The sequence below is a fragment of the Salvelinus namaycush genome, unplaced genomic scaffold, assembly GCF_016432855.1.
Source record: "Salvelinus namaycush isolate Seneca unplaced genomic scaffold, SaNama_1.0 Scaffold446, whole genome shotgun sequence".
In the NCBI taxonomy this organism is placed as follows: Eukaryota; Metazoa; Chordata; class Actinopteri; order Salmoniformes; family Salmonidae; genus Salvelinus; species Salvelinus namaycush.
This window is the reverse complement of record NW_024061138.1, coordinates 162501-188789: the sequence shown is the minus strand read 5'-3', so window position 1 is coordinate 188789 and position 26289 is coordinate 162501. Positions and strand designations below refer to the sequence as shown.

Here is a 26289-nt window from a genome sequence, read left to right as displayed (position 1 = left end):
TTATAGAGGTGAGGTTGCTATAGTGATAGGAGGTCTACAGTACAGTGTCTTGCTGACCTAGTGATGGTTGTTATAGAGGTGAGGTTGCTATAGTGATAGGGGGTCTACAGTACAGTGCCTTGCTGACCTAGTGAAGGTTGTTATAGAGGTGAGGTTGCTATAGTGATAGGGGGTCTACAGTACAGTGCCTTGCTGACCTAGTGATGGTTGTTATAGAGGTGAGGTTGCTATAGTGATAGGGGGTCTACAGTACAGTGCCTTGCTGACCTAGTGATGGTTGTTATAGAGGTGAGGTTGCTATAGTGATAGGAGGTCTACAGTACAGTGCCTTGCTGACCTAGTGAAGGTTGTTATAGAGGTGAGGTTGCTATAGTGATAGGGCGTCTACAGTACAGTGTCTTGCTGACCTAGTGATGGTTGTTATAGAGGTGAGGTTGCTATAGTGATAGGAGGTCTACAGTACAGTTACTTGCTGACCTAGTGAAGGTTGTTATAGAGGTGAGGTTGCTATAGTGATAGGGGGTCTACAGTACAGTGCCTTGCTGACCTGGTGATGGTTGTTATAGAGGTCAGGTTGCTATAGTGATAGGAGGTCTACAGTACAGTGCCTTGCTGACCTAGTGAAGGTTGTTATAGAGATGAGGTTGCTATAGTGATAGGGGGTCTACAGTACAGTGTCTTGCTGACCTAGTGATGGTTGTTATAGAGGTGAGGTTGCTATAGTGATAGGAGGTCTACAGTACAGTGCCTTGCTGACCTAGTGATGGTTGTTATAGAGGTGAGGTTGCTATAGTGATAGGAGGTCTACAGTACAGTGTCTTGCTGACCTAGTGAAGGTTGTTATAGAGGTGAGGTTGCTATAGTGATAGGGGGTCTACAGTACAGTGCCTTGCTGACCTAGTGATGGTTGTTATAGAGGTGAGGTTGCTATAGTGATAGGAGGTCTACAGTAAAGTGCCTTGCTGACCTAGTGAAGGTTGTTATAGAGACGAGGTTGCTATAGTGATAGGGGGTCTACAGTACAGTGTCTTGCTGACCTAGTGAAGGTTGTTATAGAGGTGAGGTTGCTATAGTGATAGGGGGTCTACAGTACAGTGTCTTGCTGACCTAGTGAAGGTTGTTATAGAGGTGAGGTTGCTATAGTGATAGGGGGTCTACAGTACAGTGCCTTGCTGACCTAGTGAAGGTTGTTATAGAGGTGAGGTTGCTATAGTGATAGGGGGTCTACAGTACAGTGTCTTGCTGACCTAGTGAAGGTTGTTATAGAGGTGAGGTTGCTATAGTGATAGGGGGTCTACAGTACAGTGTCTTGCTGACCTAGTGATGGTTGTTATAGAGGTGAGGTTGCTATAGTGATAGGGGGTCTACAGTACAGTGCCTTGCTGACCTAGTGATGGTTGTTATAGAGGTGAGGTTGCTATAGTGATAGGGGGTCTACAGTACAGTGTCTTGCTGACCTAGTGAAGGTTGTTATAGAGGTGAGGTTGCTATAGTGATAGGAGGTCTACAGTACAGTGTCTTGCTGATCTAGTGAAGGTTGTTATAGAGGTGAGGTTGCTATAGTGATAGGGGGTCTACAGTACAGTGCCTTGCTGACCTAGTGATGGTTATTACAGAGGTGAGGTTGCTATAGTGATAGGAGGTCTACAGTACAGTGCCTTGCTGACCTAGTGAAGGTTGTTAAAGAGACAAGGTTGCTATAGTGATAGGAGGCCTACAGTACAGTGCCTTGCTGACCTGGTGATGGTTGTTATAGAGGTGAGGTTGCTATAGTGATAGGGGGTCTACAGTACAGTGCCTTGCTGACCTAGTTTAGGTTGTTATAGAGGTGAGGTTGCTATAGTGATAGGGGGTCTACAGTACAGTGCCTTGCTGACCTAGTGATGGTTGTTATAGAGGTGAGGTTGCTATAGTGATAGGAGGTCTACAGTACAGTGCCTTGCTGACCTAGTGATGGTTGTTATAGAGGTCAGGTTGCTATAGTGATAGGAGGTCTACAGTACAGTGTCTTGCTGACCTAGTGAAGGTTGTTATAGAGGTGAGGTTGCTATAGTGATAGGGGGTCTACAGTACAGTGCCTTGCTGACCTAGTGATGGTTGTTATAGAGGTGAGGTTGCTATAGTGATAGGAGGTCTACAGTACAGTGCCTTGCTGACCTAGTGATGGTTGTTATAGAGGTGAGGTTGCTATAGTGATAGGAGGTCTACAGTACAGTGCCTTGCTGACCTAGTGATGGTTGTTAGAGGTGAGGTTGCTATAGTGATAGGAGGTCTACAGTACAGTGTCTTGCTGACCTAGTGAAGGTTGTTATAGAGGTGAGGTTGCTATAGTGATAGGAGGTCTACAGTACAGTGTCTTGCTGACCTAGTGATGGTTGTTATAGAGGTGAGGTTGCTATAGTGATAGGGGGTCTACAGTACAGTGCCTTGCTGACCTCATGAAGGTTGTTATAGAGGTGAGGTTGCTATAGTGATAGGGGGTCTACAGTACAGTGCCTTGCTGACCTAGTGATGGTTGTTATAGAGGTGAGGTTGCTATAGTGATAGGGGGTCTACAGTACAGTGTCTTGCTGACCTAGTGATGGTTGTTATAGAGGTGAGGTTGCTATAGTGATAAGAGGTCTACAGTACAGTGCCTTGCTGACCTAGTGATGGTTGTTATAGAGGTGAGGCTGCTATAGTGATAGGAGGTCTACAGTACAGTGCCTTGCTGACCTAGTGATGGTTGTTATAGAGGTGAGGTTGCTATAGTGATAGGAGGTCTACAGTACAGTGCCTTGCTGACCTAGTGATGGTTGTTATAGAGGTGAGGTTGCTATAGTGATAGGAGGTCTACAGTACAGTGCCTTGCTGACCTAGTGATGGTTGTTATAGAGGTGAGGTTGCTATAGTGATAGGAGGTCTACAGTACAGTGCCTTGCTGACCTAGTGAAGGTTGTTATAGAGGTGAGGTTGCTATAGTGATAGGAGGTCTACAGTACAGTGCCTTGCTGACCTAGTGATGGTTGTTATAGAGGTGAGGTTGCTATAGTGATAGGGGGTCTACAGTACAGTGCCTTGCTGACCTAGTGATGGTTGTTATAGAGGTGAGGTTGCTATAGTGATAGGAGGTCTACAGTACAGTGTCTTGCTGACCTAGTGAAGGTTGTTATAGAGGTGAGGTTGCTATAGTGATAGGGGGTCTACAGTACAGTGCCTTGCTGACCTAGTGATGGTTGTTATAGAGGTGAGGTTGCTATAGTGATAGGAGGTCTACAGTACAGTGCCTTGCTGACCTAGTGAAGGTTGTTATAGAGACAAGGTTGCTATAGTGATAGGGGGTCTACAGTACAGTGTCTTGCTGACCTAGTGAAGGTTGTTATAGAGGTGAGGTTGCTATAGTGATAGGGGGTCTACAGTACAGTGCCTTGCTGACCTAGTGATGGTTGTTATAGAGGTGAGGTTGCTATAGTGATAGGAGGTCTACAGTACAGTGCCTTGCTGACCTAGTGATGGTTGTTATAGAGGTGAGGTTGCTATAGTGATAGGGGGTCTACAGTACAGTGCCTTGCTGACCTAGTTTAGGTTGTTATAGAGGTGAGGTTGCTATAGTGATAGGGGGTCTACAGTACAGTGTCTTGCTGACCTAGTTTAGGTTGTTATAGAGGTGAGGTTGCTATAGTGATAGGAGGTCTACAGTACAGTGCCTTGCTGACCTAGTGAAGGTTGTTATAGAGGTGAGGTTGCTATTTTGATAGGAGGTCTACAGTACAGTGCCTTGCTGACCTAGTGATGGTTGTTATAGAGGTGAGGTTGCTATAGTGATAGGGGGTCTACAGTACAGTGCCTTGCTGACCTAGTGATGGTTGTTATAGAGGTGAGGTTGCTATAGTGATAGGAGGTCTAGAGTACAGTGCCTTGCTGACCTAGTGATGGTTGTTATAGAGGTGAGGTTGCTATAGTGATAGGGGGTCTACAGTACAGTGTCTTGCTGACCTAGTGATTGTTGTTATAGAGGTGAGGTTGCTATAGTGATAGGAGGTCTACAGTACAGTGTCTTGCTGACCTAGTGAAGGTTGTTATAGAGGTGAGGTTGCTATAGTGATAGGGGGTCTACAGTACAGTGCCTTGCTGACCTAGTGATGGTTGTTATAGAGGTGAGGTTGCTATAGTGATAGGAGGTCTACAGTACAGTGCCTTGCTGACCTAGTGAAGGTTGTTATAGAGACAAGGTTGCTATAGTGATAGGGGGTCTACAGTACAGTGTCTTGCTGACCTAGTGAAGGTTGTTATAGAGGTGAGGTTGCTATAGTGATAGGGGGTCTACAGTACAGTGCCTTGCTGACCTAGTGATGGTTGTTATAGAGGTGAGGTTGCTATAGTGATAGGAGGTCTACAGTACAGTGCCTTGCTGAACTAGTGAAGGTTGTTATAGAGGTGAGGTTGCTATAGTGATAGGGGGTCTACAGTACAGTGTCTTGCTGACCTAGTGAAGGTTGTTATAGAGGTGAGGTTGCTATAGTGATAGGGGGTCTACAGTACAGTGTCTTGCTGACCTAGTGATGGTTGTTATAGAGGTGAGGTTGCTATAGTGATAGGGGGTCTACAGTACAGTGTTTTGCTGACCTAGTGAAGGTTGTTATAGAGGTGAGGTTGCTATAGTGATAGGAGGTCTACAGTACAGTGCCTTGCTGACCTAGTGATGGTTGTTATAGAGGTCAGGTTGCTATAGTGATAGGAGGTCTACAGTACAGTGCCTTGCTGACCTAGTGATGGTTGTTAGAGGTGAGGTTGCTATAGTGATAGGAGGTCTACAGTACAGTGTCTTGCTGACCTAGTGAAGGTTGTTATAGAGGTGAGGTTGCTATAGTGATAGGAGGTCTACAGTACAGTGTCTTGCTGACCTAGTGATGGTTGTTATAGAGGTGAGGTTGCTATAGTGATAGGAGGTCTACAGTACAGTGCCTTGCTGACCTAGTGATGGTTGTTATAGAGACAAGGTTGCTATAGTGATAGGGGGTCTACAGTACAGTGCCTTGCTGACCTAGTGAAGGTTGTTATAGAGGTGAGGTTGCTATAGTGATAGGAGGTCTACAGTACAGTGCCTTGCTGACCTAGTGATGGTTGTTATAGAGGTGAGGTTGCTATAGTGATAGGGGGTCTACAGTACAGTGCCTTGCTGACCTAGTGATGGTTGTTATAGAGGTGAGGTTGCTATAGTGATAGGGGGTCTACAGTACAGTGTTTTGCTGACCTAGTGATGGTTGTTATAGAGGTGAGGTTGCTATAGTGATAGGAGGTCTACAGTACAGTGCCTTGCTGACCTAGTGATGGTTGTTATAGAGGTCAGGTTGCTATAGTGATAGGAGGTCTACAGTACAGTGCCTTGCTGACCTAGTGATGGTTGTTAGAGGTGAGGATGCTATAGTGATAGGAGGTCTACAGTACAGTGTCTTGCTGACCTAGTGAAGGTTGTTATAGAGGTGAGGTTGCTATAGTGATAGGAGGTCTACAGTACAGTGTCTTGCTGACCTAGTGATGGTTGTTATAGAGGTGAGGTTGCTATAGTGATAGGAGGTCTACAGTACAGTGCCTTGCTGACCTAGTGATGGTTGTTATAGAGGTGAGGTTGCTATAGTGATAGGGGGTCTACAGTACAGTGTCTTGCTGACCTAGTGAAGGTTGTTATAGAGGTGAGGTTGCTATAGTGATAGGGGGTCTACAGTACAGTGCCTTGCTGACCTAGTGATGGTTGTTATAGAGGTGAGGTTGCTATAGTGATAGGGGGTCTACAGTACAGTGCCTTGCTGACCTAGTGAAGGTTGTTATAGAGGTGAGGTTGCTATAGTGATAGGGGGTCTACAGTACAGTGTCTTGCTGACCTAGTGAAGGTTGTTATAGAGGTGAGGTTGCTATAGTGATAGGGGGTCTACAGTACAGTGTCTTGCTGACCTAGTGATGGTTGTTATAGAGGTGAGGTTGCTATAGTGATAGGGGGTCTACAGTACAGTGTTTTGCTGACCTAGTGAAGGTTGTTATAGAGGTGAGGTTGCTATAGTGATAGGAGGTCTACAGTACAGTGCCTTGCTGACCTAGTGATGGTTGTTATAGAGGTCAGGTTGCTATAGTGATAGGAGGTCTACAGTACAGTGCCTTGCTGACCTAGTGATGGTTGTTAGAGGTGAGGTTGCTATAGTGATAGGAGGTCTACAGTACAGTGTCTTGCTGACCTAGTGAAGGTTGTTATAGAGGTGAGGTTGCTATAGTGATAGGAGGTCTACAGTACAGTGTCTTGCTGACCTAGTGAAGGTTGTTATAGAGGTGAGGTTGCTATAGTGATAGGGGGTCTACAGTACAGTGCCTTGCTGACCTAGTGATGGTTGTTATAGAGGTGAGGTTGCTATAGTGATAGGAGGTCTACAGTACAGTGCCTTGCTGACCTAGTGAAGGTTGTTAAAAAGACAAGGTTGCTATAGTGATAGGGGGTCTACAGTACAGTGTCTTGCTGACCTAGTGAAGGTTGTTATAGAGGTGAGGTTGCTATAGTGATAGGGGGTCTACAGTACAGTGCCTTGCTGACCTAGTGAAGGTTGTTAAAGAGACAAGGTTGCTATAGTGATAGGAGGCCTACAGTACAGTGCCTTGCTGACCTAGTGATGGTTGTTATAGAGGTGAGGTTGCTATAGTGATAGGGGGTCTACAGTACAGTGCCTTGCTGACCTAGTTTAGGTTGTTATAGAGGTGAGGTTGCTATAGTGATAGGGGGTCTACAGTACAGTGCCTTGCTGACCTAGTGATGGTTGTTATAGAGGTGAGGTTGCTATAGTGATAGGGGGTCTACAGTACAGTGCCTTGCTGACCTAGTGAAGGTTGTTATAGAGGTGAGGTTGCTATAGTGATAGGAGGTCTACAGTACAGTGTCTTGCTGACCTAGTGAAGGTTGTTATAGAGGTGAGGTTGCTATAGTGATAGGGGGTCTACAGTACAGTGCCTTGCTGACCTAGTGATGGTTGTTATAGAGGTGAGGTTGCTATAGTGATAGGAGGTATACAGTACAGTGCCTTGCTGACCTAGTGATGGTTGTTATAGAGGTGAGGTTGCTATAGTGATAGGGGGTCTACAGTACAGTGCCTTGCTGACCTAGTGATGGTTGTTATAGAGGTGAGGTTGCTATAGTGATAGGGGGTCTACAGTACAGTGCCTTGCTGACCTAGTGAAGGTTGTTATAGAGATGAGGTTGCTAGAGTGATAGGGGTCTACAGTACAGTGCCTTGCTGACCTAGTGATGGTTGTTATAGAGGTCAGGTTGCTATAGTGATAGGAGGTCTACAGTACAGTGCCTTGCTGACCTAGTGATGGTTGTTAGAGGTGAGGTTGCTATAGTGATAAGAGGTCTACAGTACAGTGTCTTGCTGACCTAGTGAAGGTTGTTATAGAGGTGAGGTTGCTATAGTGATAGGAGGTCTACAGTACAGTGTCTTGCTGACCTAGTGATGGTTGTTATAGAGGTGAGGTTGCTATAGTGATAGGAGGTCTACAGTACAGTGCCTTGCTGACCTATTGATGGTTGTTATAGAGGTGAGGTTGCTATAGTGATAGGAGGTCTACAGTACAGTGCCTTGCTGACCTAGTGAGGGTTGTTATAGAGGTGAGGTTGCTATAGTGATAGGAGGTCTACAGTACAGTGTCTTGCTGACCTAGTGAAGGTTGTTATAGAGACAAGGTTGCTATAGTGATAGGAGGCCTACAGTACAGTGTCTTGCTGACCTAGTGAAGGTTGTTATAGAGACAAGGTTGCTATAGTGATAGGAGGTCTACAGTACAGTGTCTTGCTGACCTAGTGAAGGTTGTTATAGAGACAAGGTTGCTATAGTGATAGGAGGCCTACTCTGCTGGCCAGGTACAGTATATCTTATTACATACATGATCGAGGTGTAGCTACAGTAAAGATACAGTAGTCCTACCTAGCCCTGCATATGTTCGGGGGGGGGGGTGGCCTACCTTGCTAGCCAGGTCCTGGTGCTTGGTGCTCAGGTTCTCAGGCCTCTCCCAGCAGCGCGTGGACAGGTTGAGGATGGCTGTAGCGGCCATGTGGGCTGCCTGGGCTTCATGGGAATAGTCGTAGGCAGAAGACGAGGCAGTCTTTCCATAGCCTCCATGCAGGCTGAGGCTGGGAGAAGAAGACTTTGGGGACGAGACTTTAGCTGAGGAGCAAAGAAACAGAGATATATCATCTCATCCTGTATGTATGTCTGTATGTACAGTACCAGTCAAACGTTTGGACACACCTACTCGCAAATGTGGGAACTCCTTCAAGACTGTTGGAAAAGCATTCCTGGTGAAGCTGGTTGAGAGAATGCCAAGAGTGTACAAAGCTGTCATCAAGGCAAATGGTGGCTACTTTGAAGAATCTCAAATATAAAATATATTTTGATTTGTTTAACATTTCTTTAGTTACTACATGTGTGTTATTTCATTGTTTTGATGTCTTCACTATTATTCTACAATGTAGAAAATAGTAATAATAAAGAAAAACCCTTGAATGAGTAGGTGTGTACAAATGTTTGACTGGTACTGTATATATGTATGCATGTATAGGTTTAATATATATGGCTATTAGTACAACATCACGTTTCCTTACATTTGAAGGCTTTGGGTGAGGTTTCGCTGGTCGGTGTATTTGATGCAAGCACACGCTTTCCAAACACCTGACAGTCGAAGCTTGCATAATCAAAGGAGACCTTGGAGTACTTCTCCAGCTCCTTGGCCAGGTTGGCACGAGGTGTGGCGGGTATCATGTTGGGCCTGTACTGCCTATAATGAGGCACCTCCAGTTGCTTCACAAAACACATGGGCCTAGAGGAGAGAGAGAAAGAAAGAAAGAATGAGAGAGAAAGAGAGAGAGACCAATCACAGGGCAGGTCATTATCTCAGGAGAGAGGGGGGCAGGATTAAAAGCTCTCATCAACAGAGGGGACATTTACATATTGTAGAGCATGGACTTTATGAGCTTTAAACCCTGTAGTTTTCATGGGGTGCCAGGGCTTTGGTCAGACCTGTTGGGGTTAACTCCACTGACACACGAGAGGGTCCTGGGAGGGGATAGTGTAGCCCACTGTTTTCCCTGTCCTTATCACCATGTACAACCCCATATCGCTGGTCACAGACAGTAGTCACAAGCCATCCTATCAGAGCTGCCCTGGTAGTGGCTATGACATCACGGTTCAAACAGCGGGCTCTCTCTCTCTCTCTCATGGCTCACAGACACACAGGCAGGCTGGGAGGAGATGGCTTCTGTTGTGTTCACAGACACACAGGCCGGCTGGGAGGAGATGGCTTCTGTTGTGTTCACAGACACACAGGCAGGCTGGGAGGAGATGACTTCTGTTGTGTTCACAGACACACAGGCAGGCTGGGAGGAGATGACTTCTGTTGTGTTCACAGACACACAGGCAGGCTGGGAGGAGATGGCTTCTGTTGTGTTCACAGACACACAGGCCGGCTGGGAGGAGATGACTTCTGTTGTGTTCACAGACACACAGGCAGGCTGGGAGGAGATGACTTCTGTTGTGTTCACAGACACACAGGCCGGCTGGGAGGAGATGACTTCTGTTGTGTTCATAGACAGACAGCGGTGAACTGAGCTGTGTGCTTTCTGCCCATTGATCACTGGGATACCCTCTCTCTTTTTATTCAACGTGGATTCCATTATAAAAAGGTTATGATGTGGAATGCTTAGCTCTGGTTTGTTCTCTGCATACATAACAGACCAGCTCATTTGAATGACAATGGATAAAAAAAACAAGGTTTAATGTTTTAATGCTTGTCTGTTTTGTCGGATCACAGACGAGGTTCCTCAAGGAAAGCAATTATTTCCCCCTATCCTCGCAATGCCCTGTAACTCGCAGAATTATCTTATCGGGCGGCATTATTAATGAAAATACCAAGAAAGGAGCATGTACTTAGCATAATACCTCTGTCTGGTCGTTAACAGTAATTATAATTATTTTGGCATGATGAGGGTAAATAGAGAGAACAGGATGACATGACAAAAACACATCATTGCAGTAGTGGGGTGTTCTGATTGACACTTCGCATGGGGTTTCGCAGTTGACAACAACACAAGTGGTGTTGAACAGTCAAGGTTACTGCAGATACTGTATGAAGTCTCTGAACTGCCTGTACCCACTAGAGAGATACGGAGAGAGAGAGAGACAGGCAGATAGCGAGAGAGACAGGGAGAGAGAGCGAGAGATACAGAGAACGAGAGATACAGAGAGAGAGAGATACACAGAGAGAGACAGACAGATAGCGAGAGAGACAGGGAGAGAGCGAGAGATACAGAGAACGAGAGATACAGAGAGAGAGGTGACCAATCATTACCTCAGGACTCGGTCATTGTTGTTGGGACTTTCTTTGAGGTGCTCTCTGACTGGCTGGGAGAGATGCTGCTTGTCAAGGTTGAGGCTCTTGGACAGCTTCTCTGCGGCTGCGATGGGGCATCCTGACAAACTGGGATAACCAATAAGAGGAGAGAGTGAATGCTGGGGAGGAGTCAGGCTGCTGTCAATGTATGTCTACATCAAACTGATTTAGAGTGACACATACAGAACATGCATTCATATAGATTAACATATACTGACTGACACACACACACACACTGTAGAGTACCTGCGGTGGGTGTTGCGGTTGCTGTTAACATGACCCTGTCCAGTGCAGCCTGGAGTTGGACACTTCAGCACGTTCTCATGCATGGCCAGGACTGGAGAGGACACATACACAGGAGAATATTATGATTATTACAATTTTCTATTATATTATTATTATATGATTATAATATTATTATTATTAGATTATTAGTATTATTATATTATTACTATTATTATTATATTATTATTATTACTATTAGGACTATATTATTATTATTATTATGACTATATTATTATTATTATTATAATGATATTATTATTATTACTATATTACTATAATATTATTATTATTACTATTATTACTATATTATTATTACTATTATGACTATATTATTATTTTATATTACTATTATTATTATATTATTATTATTATAATGATATTATTATTACTACTATTATTATTATTATATTATTATTACTATTAGTATTATTACTATATTATTATAATATTATCATTATTATTATTACTATATTATTATTATTATTATTACTATATTATTATTATTATTATTACTATATTATTATTATTATTATTATTATTACTATATTATTATTATTATTATTATTACTATATTATTATTATTATTATTATTACTATATTATTATTATTATTATTACTATATTATTATTATTATTATTATTATTACTATATTATTATTATTATTATTATTACTATATTATTATTATTATTATTATTACTATATTATTATTATTATTATTATTACTATATTATTATTATTATTATTATTATTATTATTATTATTATTATTATTATTACTATATTATTATTATTATTAATATTATTATTATTACTATATTATTATTATTATTATTACTATATTATTATTATTATTATTATTATTACTATATTATTATTATTATTAACACGTTCTCTAATCTGTCACATACAAGAATGCGGTTTTTCCTGTGTGACTTGGAGAGGGTATTGGGTATATGGTATGGTGTATAGGGTATTGGTATAGGGTATTGGGTTAAGGCATATTGGTATAGAGTATTGAGTATAGAGTATTGGGTATTGGGTTATTGGGTATAGGGTATTGGGTTATGGAGTATTGGGTATAGAGTATAGAGTATTGGTATAGGGTATTGGGTTAAGGCATATTGGTATAGAGTATTGGGTATAGAGTATTGGGTATTGGGTTATTGGGTATAGGGTATTGGGTTATGGAGTATTGGGTATAGGGTATAGCGTATAGAGTATAGGGTATTGGGTATAGAGTATTGGGTATTGGGTATAGAGTATTGGGTATCGAGTATAGAGTACTGTATATAGAGTATAGGGTATAGAGTATAGGCTATTGGGTATATGGCATTGGGTATAGGGTATAGAGTATTGGGTATAGAGTATTGGGTATAGAGCATAGAGTATTGGGTATTGGGTATATGGCATTGGGTATAGAGTATAGGGTATAGAGTATTGGGTATAGAGTATTGGGTATAGAGCATAGAGTATTGGGTATAGGGTATATGGCATTGGGTATAGAGTATAGAGTACTGGATATAGAGTATTGGGTATAGGGTATAGAGTATAGAGTACTGGATATAGAGTATAGAGTATAGAGTATTGGGTATAGAGTATTGGGTATAGAGTATAGAGTATTGGGTATAGAGTATAGAGTATTGGGTATTGGGTATATGGCATTGGGTATAGAGTATAGGGTATAGAGTATAGAGTATTGGGTATAGAGTATAGAGTATTGGGTATAGAGCATAGAGTATTGGGTATAGGGTATAGAGTATTGGGTATAGAGTATAGAGTATTGGGTATAGAGTATTGGGTATAGAGCATAGAGTATTGGGTATATGGTATAGGGTATAGAGTGTAGGGTATAGAGTATAGAGTGTAGGGTATAGAGTGTAGGGTATAGGGTATAGAGTGTAGGGTATAGGGTATAGAGTGTAGGGTATAGAGTATAGAGTACTGGATATAGAGTATTGGGTATAGGGTATAGAGTATAGAGTACTGGATATAGAGTATAGGGTATAGAGTATAGGCTATTGTGTATAGAGTATTGGGTATTGGTATAGATCATATAGTATTGGTATAGGGTATAGAGTATTGGGTATAGAGTATAGAGTACTGGATATAGAGTATTGGGTATAGAGTATAGAGTACTGGATATATAGTATAGGGTATTGTGTATAGGGTATTGGGTATAGAGTATTGGGTATAGGATAAATTATATTGGGTATAGGGCTATAGGGTATTGGGAATAGGTTATTGGGTATTGGTATAGGGTATAGGGTATTGGTATAGGTTATTGGTATAGGGTATTTGGTATTGGGTATTGGGTATAGGTTATTGGTATAGGGTATTTGGTATTGGGTACTGGGAATAGTGTATAGGTTAAATGGTATTGGGTATAAGTTACTGGGTATTGGGTATTGGGTATAGGCTATTGGTATAGGGTATTGGGTATTGGTATAGGGTACTGGGTATTGGGTTTAGGGTACCGGGTATTGTGTACTGGGTATAGGGTATAGGTTATTGGTATAGGTTACTGGGTATTGGTTATAGAGTATTGGTATAGGTTATTGGTATAGGGTATTGGTATAGGGTATTGGTATAGGTTATTGGTATAGGGTATTTGGTATTGGGTATTGGGTATAGGTTATTGGTATAGGGTATTTGGTATTGGGTACTGGGAATAGTGTATAGGTTAAATGGTATTGGGTATAAGTTACTGGGTATTGGGTATTGGGTATAGGCTATTGGTATAGGTTACTGGGTATTGGTTATAGAGTATTGGTATAGGTTATTGGTATAGGGTATTGGTATAGGGTATTTGGTATAGGGTATTTTGTATTGGGTACAGGGAATAGTGTATAGGTTATATGGTATTGGGTATAGCTTATTAGGGTATTGGGTATTGGGTATAGGTTATTGGTATAGGGTATTGGGTATTGGTATAGGGTACTGGGTATTGGGTTTAGGGTATTGTGTACTGGGTATAGGGTATAGGTTATTGGTATAGGTTACTAGGTATTGTTATAGGGTATAGGTACTGACTCTCAGGAGGGATCCTGTCCTTGTGTGGACAACCAGACAGGCTGCGGTGGTGGGGGTAGAGTCCAGTAACATGACCAGTCCCGTCACAGCCAGGGGTGGGGCATTTGATCTCCCTCTTCTCTGGCCTGCTGCCCTCTGTAGAGACAGCTAGAAGATACACAACATACCGCTGCTTAACCATCTGCCTGAAAGCACTGTCAAACACACTACAAGAAATACACATTGAATCAAACAAAAAAATGCACACATTATACAATTCATTGTATATAGTCTTGTGGATGATTTGTCTGTGTGGAGCAGGGAACTAATTTGGTCAAAGTGAAGAGTGAAAAGGACACTGTGTAAGTGGTAGTATTACTGTATACAGTAGAGAACTGAGGAGCCCTGTTCACTATTACTATGCTGGAGGGAGAAAGAGGGAAGAGGTGGGAAAGGGATGCTCTATTGGCCTCCAAATTGAATGTTAACGAGACATGCGCCTTCTAATTAGTGCCGGGCAGAACATGAGCGTCGCCACAGGAGGGTAGAACGGGGACAGGCTGCCCCACTAGGCACGGCCTGTTAGTGTCAGAGGCAGGACAAATGGGAACGGTGCCAGGACACAACTAGGCCTAAACAATAACACATTAATAAACACTGAACCAATCTCATTATAGAGTCTCTCTCTCTCTCTCTCTCTCTCTCTCTCTCTCTCTCTCTCTCTCTCTCTCTCTCTCTCTCTCTATCTATCTCTCTCTCCATCTCTCTCTCCATCTCTCTCTCCATCTCTCTCTCCATCTCTCTCTCCATCTCTCTCTCTCTCCCTCTCTCTCTCTCCCTCTCTCCATCTTAATCCCACTATTTCCCCTCTAATATGGAAACCAATTCACTTGATCCACTTCATCTCAGTAAAGGGGTTTAAAGGCCTAAACACGACTCTGTGGTGACTCACTGATGAGTATCTGTGTTTCTATTTGATAATGTATTGTAATATGGGAGACTGGTCCCATGGGTTTCTATTTGATAATATATTGTAATATGGGAGACTGGTCCCATGGGTTTCTATTTGATAATGTATTGTAATATGGGAGACTGGTCCCATGGGTTTCTATTTGATAATGTATTGTAATATGGGAGACTGGTCCCATGGGTTTCTATTTGATAATATATTGTAATATGGGAGACTGGTCCCATGGGTTTCTATTTGATAATGTATTGTAATATGGGAGACTGGTCCCATGGGTTTCTATTTGATAATGTATTGTAATATGGGAGACTGGTCCCATGGGTTTCTATTTGATAATGTATTGTAATATGGGAGACTGGTCCCATGGGTTTCTATTTGATAATGTATTGTAATATGGGAGACTGGTCCCATGGGTTTCTATTTGATAATGTATTGTAATATGGGAGACTGGTCCCATGGGTTTCTATTTGATAATGTATTGTAATATGGGAGACTGGTCCCATGGGTTTCTATTTGATAATGTATTGTAATATGGGAGACTGGTCCCATGGGTTTCTATTTGATAATGTATTGTAATATGGGAGACTGGTCCCATGGGTTTCTATTTGATAATGTATTGTAATATGGGAGACTGGTCCCATGGGTTTCTATTTGATAATGTATTGTAATATGGGAGACTGGTCCCATGGGTTTCTATTTGATAATGTATTGTAATATGGGAGACTGGTCCCATGGGTTTCTATTTGATAATGTATTGTAATATGGGAGACTGGTCCCATGGGTTTCTATTTGATAATGTATTGTAATATGGGAGACTGGTCCCATGGGTTTCTATTTGATAATGTATTGTAATATGGGAGACTGGTCCCATGGGTTTCTATTTGATAATGTATTGTAATATGGGAGACTGGTCCCATGGGTTTCTTTTTGATAATGTATTGTAATATGGGAGACTGGTCCCATGGGTTTCTATTTGATAATGTATTGTAATATGGGAGACTGGTCCCATGATTCTGTATAATACGTGTATGGAATCTGCCTCTGCATTGCTTGCTCTCTGGGGTTTTAGGCTGGGTATCTGTAAACCACTTTGTGACAACTGCTGGTGTAAAAAGGGCTTTATAAAATACATTTGATTGATTTATTGAAATGCCATCCATACCTTTGCTGCTGAAGCAGCTGTTGCGCATGGCGTTCAGGTGTTTGGGCCGGTCGTCCATGCTGAAGTAGCGGTGGTGGAGCTCCGGGGTGACGGCGGGGTGACGGAGGAGGAGGAGGTCGCGAGGCCCCTTCACCTGTTCTGCCTTCAGGGCGATGGCCTGCTCCAGGAGCCCCAGATTTCCCCGGGTCATATCATACGTCTCTGACTCATCCGTCCACCTCTGAGACAAACTATCATCTTCCTCCTCCTCATCACCATCTTCATAGTCCTTCCCCGAATCCTCTGAGCGCACCTCGATTATGTCAGAGGCTCCTGAGGCCTTATGGGAGATGTAGTGCTGTAAGGGGCTGACTCTGTGGGGATTGTAGTTCTCCAGTGGGCTGGCCCTCTGGGGGTTGTAGTTCTCCAGTGGGCTGGTCCTGTGGGGGTTGTAGTTCTCCAGGAGGCTGGTCCTGTGGGGGTTGTAGTTATCCCGTGGGCTGGTCCTGTGGGAATTGTAGTTCTCCAGGAGGCTGGTCCTTTTGGGCATGTAGTGCTCTCTAGTTCTGTCCCCCTGTGTGGCTGGTCCCTGAGCTGCTGCATTGCTGCTAATGGAGGTAGAGGTGGGCAGGACGACAGGGTGCACTCTCTCATCCACCTCCTCAATGTCATCTTCCTCCTCCTCTTCATCCAGGATCTCCTGTGGCTGGTGATCTGCTTCTCTCCTCTCCTCTTCATACTCTTCCTCCTCCTCGTCTTCCTCAGCCTTGTCCTGCTGCTGGTGAATGTCTCCAGTGAAATACGGGTGCTCAAAGGTTCTCTGTGTCACAGCCTCCCTTGTCTCCTCAATCTCCTCTTCCTCCTCCTCTTCCTCTTCCTCCTCCTCCTCTTCCTCCTCAATCTCCTCTTCCTCCTCCTCCTCCTCTACTGGGTGTTCCACTGCCACAGTGGCGTGCTCCACAGCTGTGATATCCTTCTCTGTCTCCATGGTAACGGGCTCCTGTGAGGTGGTCTCTGCGGTGTCGGGGACTCCGCGCAGGTATAGTAGAGAGTTGGCTAGGATCTGATGGTAGCTGGAGTAGTCCGCTCTCTTAGGCCATTCCCCCTCCTCAGCTTTACATGTTGTTTTACTGGATCCCGGCTCAATGATCATGCATTCTTCTGTGGGAGAGTCAAGGACACGTCGGTGAGTTAGAAACAGCAATGGACAGGAGAGACGGAGTGAGGTATTTAGTTACCATCATCCTCTCTGTCATCCACTCCCTCCTTGTCATGATCCGAATGATATCATCAACTTCTTCTCAATAGGGGGTGCTGTTTGCACTTTGTAATAATTTCGTTCCCAAATTAAACTGCCTCGTACTCAATTCTTGCTCGTACAATATGCATATTATTATTACTATTGGATAGAAAACACTCTATAGTTTCTAAAACCGTTTGAATTATATCCGTGAGTAAAACAGAACTCGAGTTAGAGCATTTTTCCTATGAGGATGTGAGAACGCAGAATTCTGCAAGCTGTTCCCAGGTCAGTTTATTAATTTGCCTGTCTTCTATTGGTTGAGATGCACTGCATACGCCTTCCCCTGGATGTCAGCGAATAGTGAGATTTGAAATGGAGTCTCTAGAAAGATCTGAGAGGTTATAAATAGCTTGGGAACGAAGGGTCCGGTCTTTGTTCACTTCGCTCTGACGCAGGAAGGACCTTGGCATGTCGTAGTAGAAAGCTCCGGTTATAGCTCTTAGATATATCCGGCTCTGTTTTTATTCGATATAGCTGTTAATCTTGTCAATATAGGGGGTGCTGTTTCAACTTTGTAAAATATCGTTCTCAAATTAAACTGCCTCGTACTCAATTCTTGCTCGTACAATATGCATATTATTATTACTATTGGATAGAAAACACTCTCTAGTTTCTAAAACCGTTTGAATTATTTCTCTGAGTGAAACAGAACTCATTCTGCAGCACTTTTCCTGTCAGGGAGTGAGATTTCAGAAATCGAGGTCCCTGTTCTGAGGTCAGTTTATAAGTCCCCATGTAAGCCATCGGGCTACATGCACTGCATACGTCTTCCTCTAGATGTCAGTAAGCGGGGAGAATTTGAATGGAGTGGATTGCGCAATCTGGGACCTTATATAAGACCGTGGAACGGAAGTACCGTCCTTTTCAACGGTGCGCCTGGCGCAAGAAGACATCACAATGGCGTCCTGCAAACGCTTTCGTTTTAGTAGTTCTATATCTCCGGTCATGTTTTTATTCGTTATAGGTGTTAAAGACATCATAAGGTAGTTAATTTAAACCGACTTATAGCAGTTTATAGCAGTTTATGCGATTTTCTGGGATTTCTTTGTCATGCGCTTTCACGAGTTGGACACCGCTCCAGTGGGTGGCTATCGTTAGCTGCTATTTCGACAGGAGAAGAGGACATCTTTCAACCCAAAGACGATTGTTCTGGAGAAAGGACACCTTGCCCAAGATTCTGATGGAAGCTCAGCTAATAGTAAGCAGTCTTTATGCTGTTAATTCGTACTTATGTTGACAAATGTCAAATAATAATTCCGGCATGAATTATGGGGCGGTCTCGCTTTAGCGCACGCTGTATTGCGCAGTAACGTTAATTTTAAAAATCTAACTCAGCGATTGCATTAAGAACTAATTTATCTTTCATTTGCTGTCCAACTTGTATTTTTTTGTCAAGTTTATGAATAGTTTTCGATTAGAATAGGTGCCTTTCCCAAGATTTCTCCTGACATTTTCTTTGCAGCTTGGCTACTTTTCTCATTGTATAACCACGATTTGTGGCGCTAAATATGCACATTTTCGAACAAACTCTATATGCATTGTGTAATATGATGTTATAGGACTGTCATCTGAAGAATTCTGAGAAGGTTAGTGAAAAAATTAATATATTTTTCTGGGTTATACGTTATTGCTATGTTTGGCTTGAATCAATGCTGTTGTGATGTTTGCTATTGTGGTAAGCTAATATAACGCTATATTGTGTTTTCGCTGTAAAACACTTAAAAAATCTGAAATATTGTCTGGATTCACAAGATCTGTGTCTTTCAATTGCTGTACGCTGTGTATTTTTAAGAAATGTTTTATGATGAGTAATTAGGTAATACACGTTGCTCTCTGTAGTTATTCTAGTCGCTTTGGTGAGAGTTGTGATGGTGGCTGCAATGGTAAACTATGATTTATACCTGAAATATGCACATTTTTCTAACAAAACATATGCTATACAATAAATATGTTATCAGACTGTCATCTGATGAAGTTGTTTCTTGGTTAGTGGCTATTTATATCTTTATTTGGTCGAATTTGTGATAGCTACTGATGGAGTAAAAATCTGGTGGAGTAAAAAAAGTGGTGTCTTTTGCTAACGTGGTTAGCTAATAGATTTACATATTGTGTCTTCCCTGTAAAACATTTTAAAAATCAGAAATGATGGCTGGATTCACAAGATGTGTATCTTTCATCTGGTGTCTTGGACTTGTGATTTAATGATATTTAGATGCTAGTATTTACTTGTGACGCTATGCTAGGCTATGCTAGTCAGCTTTTTTACTGACGGGGGTGCTCCCGGATCCGGGTTTGGGAGGAACTAGAAGTTAAAGACATCATAATGTTGTTATTTTAAACCGAGTTATATCAGTTTATGTCAGTATATTGCGATTTTCGGATATTTATTAGTGTTGCGTTCTAGGGAGTTGGTGATGTCTGGCCCACATGGCTAATGTTTACTGCTAATTGCAACGTTGAAGACTACATTCTACAACCGAGCAACGATTCTTTTGGACAAAGGACAACTTTCCCAAGATTCTGATGGAAGCACATCAAAAAGTAAGAACTATTTATGCTGTTAATTCGTTGTTCTGTTGAAAAATGTAAAATGTATAATCTGCCATTAATTTCCGTGCGGTCTCGCTTTAACGCACGCTGTATGTCGTAGTAACGTTAATTTTTAAAATGTGACACAGCGATTGCATTAAGAACTAATGTATCTTTCATTTGCTGTCCAACCTGTATTTTTTAGTCAAGTTTATGATTAGTTATCGATTAGAATAGGTGCCTCTCCCAAGATTTCTCCCGACCTTTTGTTGGCAGCTTGGCTACTTTTCTCATTGTATAACCACGATTTGTGCCGCTAAATATGCAAATTTTCGATATTTTTTTTTAATGATATTTAGATGCTAGTATTTACTTGTGACGCTATGCTAGGCTATGCTAGTCAGCTTTTTTACTGATGGGGGTGCTCCCGGATCCGGGATTGGGAGGAATTAGAGGTTAATAAACAGTGCCCTTTAATATAATGAGTCACACATCATGATCACTTGGTTCATTGTGAGTCATGGTGGTGTGTGTTTACAGTACAGAGTACAGTACTTACCTTCATCTGCATCTATGCTCTCCTCTTTCTGCTCTGTCACTTTCTCCTCCTTTTCCTCCTCTTCCTCCTCTTCCTCCTGCTCCTCCTCTGGCTTTTCTTCCTGCTGTGCCTGTGGCTGTTCCTCTGTCTTCTCTTCCTTCTCCTTCTCCTCCTCTTCCTCCTCCCTGGCCTCCCCCTCCACCTCGTCCTCGCTGCTCCCATCACTGTCCACGCTGAAGCCCTCGTCCATGGCCAGCTTTAGAGGGTGGGACTTCCTTTTAGAAGATGGCTGCTCCTGCTCTGCCTCAGCATCCGCCAGACGTCTCTTCCTGGCTAATGGGCAGCCCAGCACACTGCACGGGAACAGGGGTAGAGAGTGAGAGAGGGAGCGGTGGGTGTTGGGAAGAGAGGGAGAGGGAGAGGGGGGTGTTGGGGAGAGAGGGAGAGGGGGAGAGGGAGGTGTTGGGAAGAGAGGGGGAGAGGGAGGTGTTTGGGAAGAGAGGGGGAGAGGGAGGTGTTTGGAAGAGAGGGGGAGAGGGAGGTGTTTGGAAGAGAGGGGGAGAGGGAGGTGTTGGGAAGAGAGGTGGAGAGGGAGGTGTTTGGGAAGAGAGGTGGAGAGGGAGGTGTTTGGGAAGAGAGGGGGAGAGGGAGGTGTTTGGGGAGAGAGGTGGAGAGGGAGGTGTTTGGGGAGAGAGGTGGAGAGGGAGGTGTTTGGGAAGAGGGAGGTGTTTGGGGAGAGAGGGGGAGAGGGAGGTGTTTGGGAAGAGAGGGGGAGAGGGAGGTGTTTGGGAAGAGGGAGGTGTTTGGGGAGAGAGGGGGAGAGGGAGGTGTTTGGGAAGAGAGGGGGAGAGGGAGGTGTTTGGGAAGAGGGAGGTGTTTGGGGAGAGAGGGGGAGAGGGAGGTGTTTGGGAAGAGAGGGGGAGAGGGAGGTGTTTGGGAAGAGGGAGGTGTTTGGGGAGAGAGGGGGAGAGGGAGGTGTTTGGGAAGAGAGGGGGAGAGGGAGGTGTTTGGGAAGAGGGAGGTGTTTGGGGAGAGAGAGGGAGAGGGAGGTGTTTGGGAAGAGAGGGGGAGAGGGAGGTGTTTGGGAAGAGGGAGGTGTTTGGGGAGAGAGGGGGAGAGGGAGGTGTTTGGGAAGAGAGGGGGAGAGGGAGGTGTTTGGGAAGAGAGGGGAAGAGGGAGGTGTTTTGGAAGAGAGGGGGAGAGGGGTGTTTGGGAAGAGAGGTGGAGAGGGGTGTTTGGGAAGAGAGGGGGAGAGGGAGGTGTTTGGGAAGAGAGGGGGAGAGGGAGGTGTTTGGGAAGAGAGGGGAAGAGGGAGGTGTTTGGGAGAGAGGGGGAGAGGGAGGTGTTTGGGAAGAGAGGGGGAGAGTGAGGTGTTTGGGAGAGAGGGGGAGAGGGAGGTGTTTGGGAAGAGAGGGGGAGAGGGAGGTGTTGGGGAGAGAGGGGGAGAGGGAGGTGTTGGGGAGAGAGGGGGAGAGGGAGGTGTTTGGGAGAGAGGGGGAGAGGGAGGTGTTTGGGAAGAGAGGGGGAGAGGGAGGTGTTTGGGAGAGAGGGGGAGAGGGAGGTGTTTGGGAAGAGAGGGGGAGAGGGGTGTTTGGAAGAGAGGGGAAGAGGCTGAACACTACAGAGAACCCCGAGGGGTGCATCTTCAGTCATGAGCATCAAACATAGCTTCTGGAGAGGTAGAAACTCCAAGCATAACAAAACAAAACAAACCAAACAAAAATACAAACATGCCTATCAATGAGTTAAAATGCCATGGAGATCTGAGATGAATAATGGAGGGATTCTGAGTGTACTGCACTATGCCTGGAGGAAAGACCTGTTCTCGCTCTTACATTAGAACCAATCACAGCCAACTGACTGGAACTTTAATGAACACACAACGAGAGGCAGTGGAGGATCAAATTCAATAAAGCCCTCACCTAGAAAACTGAGGGAGTGGAGGGAATCTATAAACACGGTTCATCTGGAAATTGGTTCTTGAATGAATACACATGTAAATAAATTGAATTTGTAATATCTTTCCAATAAGCTGGAGTCACGACGCAGCGAGCGGCCCCAGGTCTACAGGGGTCCTCTTGGTAAGACAGAGGGAGCGACGTAGAATACTGTGTCAAACAGGGACATATTAGGGTCGTTCTGAGACCCAGGAGGGCTGGGGGCTGAGGGGGTCGGTGGGGGTCGTTCTGAGACCCAGGAGGGCTGGGGGCTGAGGGGGTCGGTGGGGGTCGTTCTGAGACCCAGGAGGGCTGGGGGCTGAGGGGGTGGGTGGGGGTCGTTCTGAGAACCAGGAGGGCTGGGGGCTGAGGGGGTCGGTGGGGGTTGTTCTGAGACACAGGAGGGCTGGGGGCTGAGGGGGTAGGTGGGGGTCGTTCTGAGACCCAGGAGGGCTGGGGGCTGAGGGGGTGGGTGGGGGTCGTTCTGAGACCCAGGAGGGCCTGGGGGCTGAGGGGGTAGGTGGGGGTTGTTCTGAGACCCAGGAGGGTCTGGGGGCTGAGGGGGTAGGTGGGGGTTGTTCTGAGACCCAGGAGGGCCTGGGGGCTGAGGGGGTAGGTGGGGGTTGTTCTGAGACCCAGGAGGGCCTGGGGGCTGAGGGGGTAGGTGGGGGTTGTTCTGAGACCCAGGAGGGCCTGGGGGCTGAGGGGGTCGGTGGGGGTTGGCTGCCCTACCTTCTGTGTCGTGAATATCTCCCACTGATGTGGCCAGAGCCATGGCATCCAGGGGTGGGGCAGCTGAATGGAGTCAGAGATACATTTTCACATTTTACACATTTTGTCCCTTGGAGAATTGATGATAATAGAACAGGTGAAAGAAAATAATAAAAAGGTAGTAAAAATAACAAATATAAAAACACGCACACGCACACACACACACACACACACACACACACACACACACACACACACACACACACACACACACAGAAATGCAGGTGGTAGTAACCAAGAACAAATGTGTCATCCATCAAGCTGGCCAATCCAATTTCATGTGATAGAGATCACGCCAGGCGTTTCGTTAATTTCCCCTCCTCTCAGAAGTCAGCTACAGGTGCCCTCACAGTCTACAGGTGCCCTCACAGACTACAGGTGCCCTCAATGACTACAGGTGCCCTCACAGACTACAGGTGCCCTCACAGACTACAGGTGGCCTCGCAGTATACAGGTGCCCTCACAGACTACAGGTGCCCTCACAGACTACAGGTGGCCTCGCAGTCTACAGGTGCCCTCACAGACTACAGGTGGCCTCACAGACTACAGGTGGCCTCGCAGTCTACAGGTGCCCTCGCAGACTACAGGTGGCCTCACGGACTACAGGTGGCCTCGCAGTCTACAGGTGCCCTCACAGACTACAGGTGCCCTCACGGTCTACAGGTGCCCTCACAGACTACAGGTGCCCTCACAGTCTACAGGTGCCCTCACAGACTACAGGTGCCCTCACAGACTACAGGTGCCCTCACAGACTACAGGTGCCCTCACAGTCTACAGGTGCCCTCACAGACTACAGGTGCCCTCACAGACTACAGGTGCCCTCACAGTCATGACTGATGAGGTTCAGTAGATGAGTTCTCTCCTCTCTTCTCCTCTCTACTCTTAAAGACATGCTTCCCCAGGGAATGGTTGGTTGGGTCATGACTGATGAGGTTCAGTAGATGATGAACCCAGTACCATGCAGGTTATGCTCATGGGGGGAGGAAGAGGAGGAAGAGAAGAGGAAGAAGAAAAAGAAGAACAAGGACAAGAAGAAGGAGGAGGTTTCTGTTTCACCGCAGTATATTAAAGGGTTAAACTTGGACCATGACGTAAAACCACGGAGTGACTACGGATGCTATGATCATTCTCTCTTCATGTGACAAGCCGTCTGTACGACTGAAATGTGCAGTATGACAAAATAAAGACCACAGTGTAACGTTTCCGTTTAGCGAGATACACACCAGAGAGACAAACAACGTACAACAGGATGAAGTATTGTATAGCGCTTACCTCAGCTCTTGTCCAACGAGCTCGGTGGGAACTAGAGAAGCAATAAGAGACGAGAAACAACTGACCGTGAGCAAAGGTGAACCAGCTTTCTGAAAGCTGCACTGCAGAAAGAACTAGTTACAATCAATACATCACAAATGCAGAAGAATCCCTGGAGGCCTCTTCACAGAAATAACCAGAAATATACAGAAATACATATATACAAAAAATACAAACATATACAGAAATAAAAATATACATTCATTATCGGGAGAAAAATGAACGACATACACACACACACAGGCAACACACACACACACACACACACACACACACACACACACACACACACACACACACACACACACACACACACACACACACACACACACACACACACACACACACACACACACACCTAAATCAGTCAGAAGAAATATACATGCAGACTTCAGCATTAATTGTTGCAGTTTAGTTTATCATAATTGTGAAATCAAATTAAAAGAAAAACTGTCTACATCAGTTAAAAATACTGCATTTCATTCAGGCGATTTAATTGTCTTAAAAAAAAAAATCATAGTCTATGATCAACAACACTATGAGCTGTTGGCTGCTCGAGGGAATCGATTGGGGCATTAAAAATAAGAGCTTGTTTTTAGAAATATCATTATGTTGGAGAACATCTCTCTCCTCATAGTCAGGCCTCCCATTAAGTTTTCATTATGTTGGAGAACATCTCTCTCCTCATAGTCAGGCCTCCCATTAAGTTTTCATTATGTTGGAGAACATCTCTCTCCTCATAGTCAGGCCTCCCATTAAGTTTTCATTATGGCCATTGGAGAACATCTCTCTCCTCATAGGCAGGCCTCCCATTAAGTTTTCATTATGTTGGAGAACATCTCTCTCCTCATAGTCAGGCCTCCCATTAAGTTTTCATTATGGCCATTGGAGAACATCTCTCTCCTCATAGTCAGGCCTCCCATTAAGTTTTCATTATGGCCATTGGAGAACATCTCTCTCCCCATAGTCAGGCCTCCCATTAAGTTTTCATTATGGCCATTGGAGAACATCTCTCTCCCCATAGTCAGGCCTCCCATTAAGTTTTCATTATGGCCATTGGAGAACATCTCTCTCCCCATAGTCAGGCCTCCCATTAAGTTTTCATTATGTTGGAGAACATCTCTCTCCCCATAGTCAGGCCTCCCTGTGGCATGAGAGCTGAACTCACCTCTGATTCCCTTGGAGCGTGTGCGTGTGCTTCGCTTGTCATCACTCTCCACACTCATCTGTCACAAAGGAAAGAGGTCACAGAGAGTCAAGACATGTCAGGACAGGTCAGGACAGGTTTTAATGGAAGAGGAAATGACAGAAGAACAGCAGCCATTACAGACTAGCACCCACTCACTGTTACAGTTCAAATTCATGTCTACTTACATGTATCCAACTTAATATCCACATCTGATCTGATTATATACAGAGTACACACAATGTCACCCCCCTCCTCTCTCCCCCTCCTCTCTCCCCACCTCCTCCTCTCCCCCCTCCTCCTCTCTCCCCTTACTCCCCACCTCCTCTCTCCCCTCCTCCTCCTCTCCCCTCCTCCTCCTCTCTCCCCTTACTCCCCTCCTCCTCTCTCCCCTCCTCCTCCTCTCTCTCCTCCTCTCTCCCCTCCTCCTCCTCCTCTCTCCCCTCCGCCTCTCTCCCTAACCTGGGAGTGTTCCAACCTCTCCTACTGTTGCCATACATCATCATAAGAGAGAGAGAGAGAGATTGAGCGAGAGAAACAGCAAATGAATCAACGGAACGTTACACAGATAAAAAATCAAATTGAAAGAGAAATAAAAACTGATATTAAATCTCAGCTGGGAGAGAAAATAAGCAGGTGGTTTATTTTTAAATCCTCCTACAGTACCAGTCCTCGATCTTCCCCCCTCACCACCCAGGACCCTCATCTTGTCCATAACCCTGTTATTTCCACCACTTCAGCGGATTAGAAATGCAAAAATAATTAATATGCAATGCCTACATATATGAGGACCTGGCCATGTAAGCAGAGGGAATGGTAATCATAACTGACCATAGTAACACACTAATAATAACAATAACAATAACAACAAAAATACCACTGCTCAGAATCACTGTCATTTCTCTTTT

The 26289-nt window shown here is 44.4% G+C and overlaps 1 protein-coding gene across 1 annotated transcript; it reads right to left on the bottom strand.

Moving 5' to 3' along the window:
• Positions 1-7980: 7980 nt before the first annotated feature.
• On the bottom strand, positions 7981-25421 carry LOC120041342 (myelin transcription factor 1-like; the record flags this gene model as incomplete). The annotated part of the gene is made up of 11 exons (XM_038986283.1): positions 25364-25421; positions 24157-24187; positions 22846-22908; positions 20290-20529; positions 16735-16936; positions 15828-16584; positions 13720-13854; positions 10651-10741; positions 10363-10491; positions 8621-8835; positions 7981-8183 (listed from the first exon to the last, which is right to left on the bottom strand). Coding segments are annotated over exons 1-11 (2124 nt in total), but the record flags the coding sequence as incomplete, so codon positions are not given.
• Positions 25422-26289: the final 868 nt, after the last annotated feature.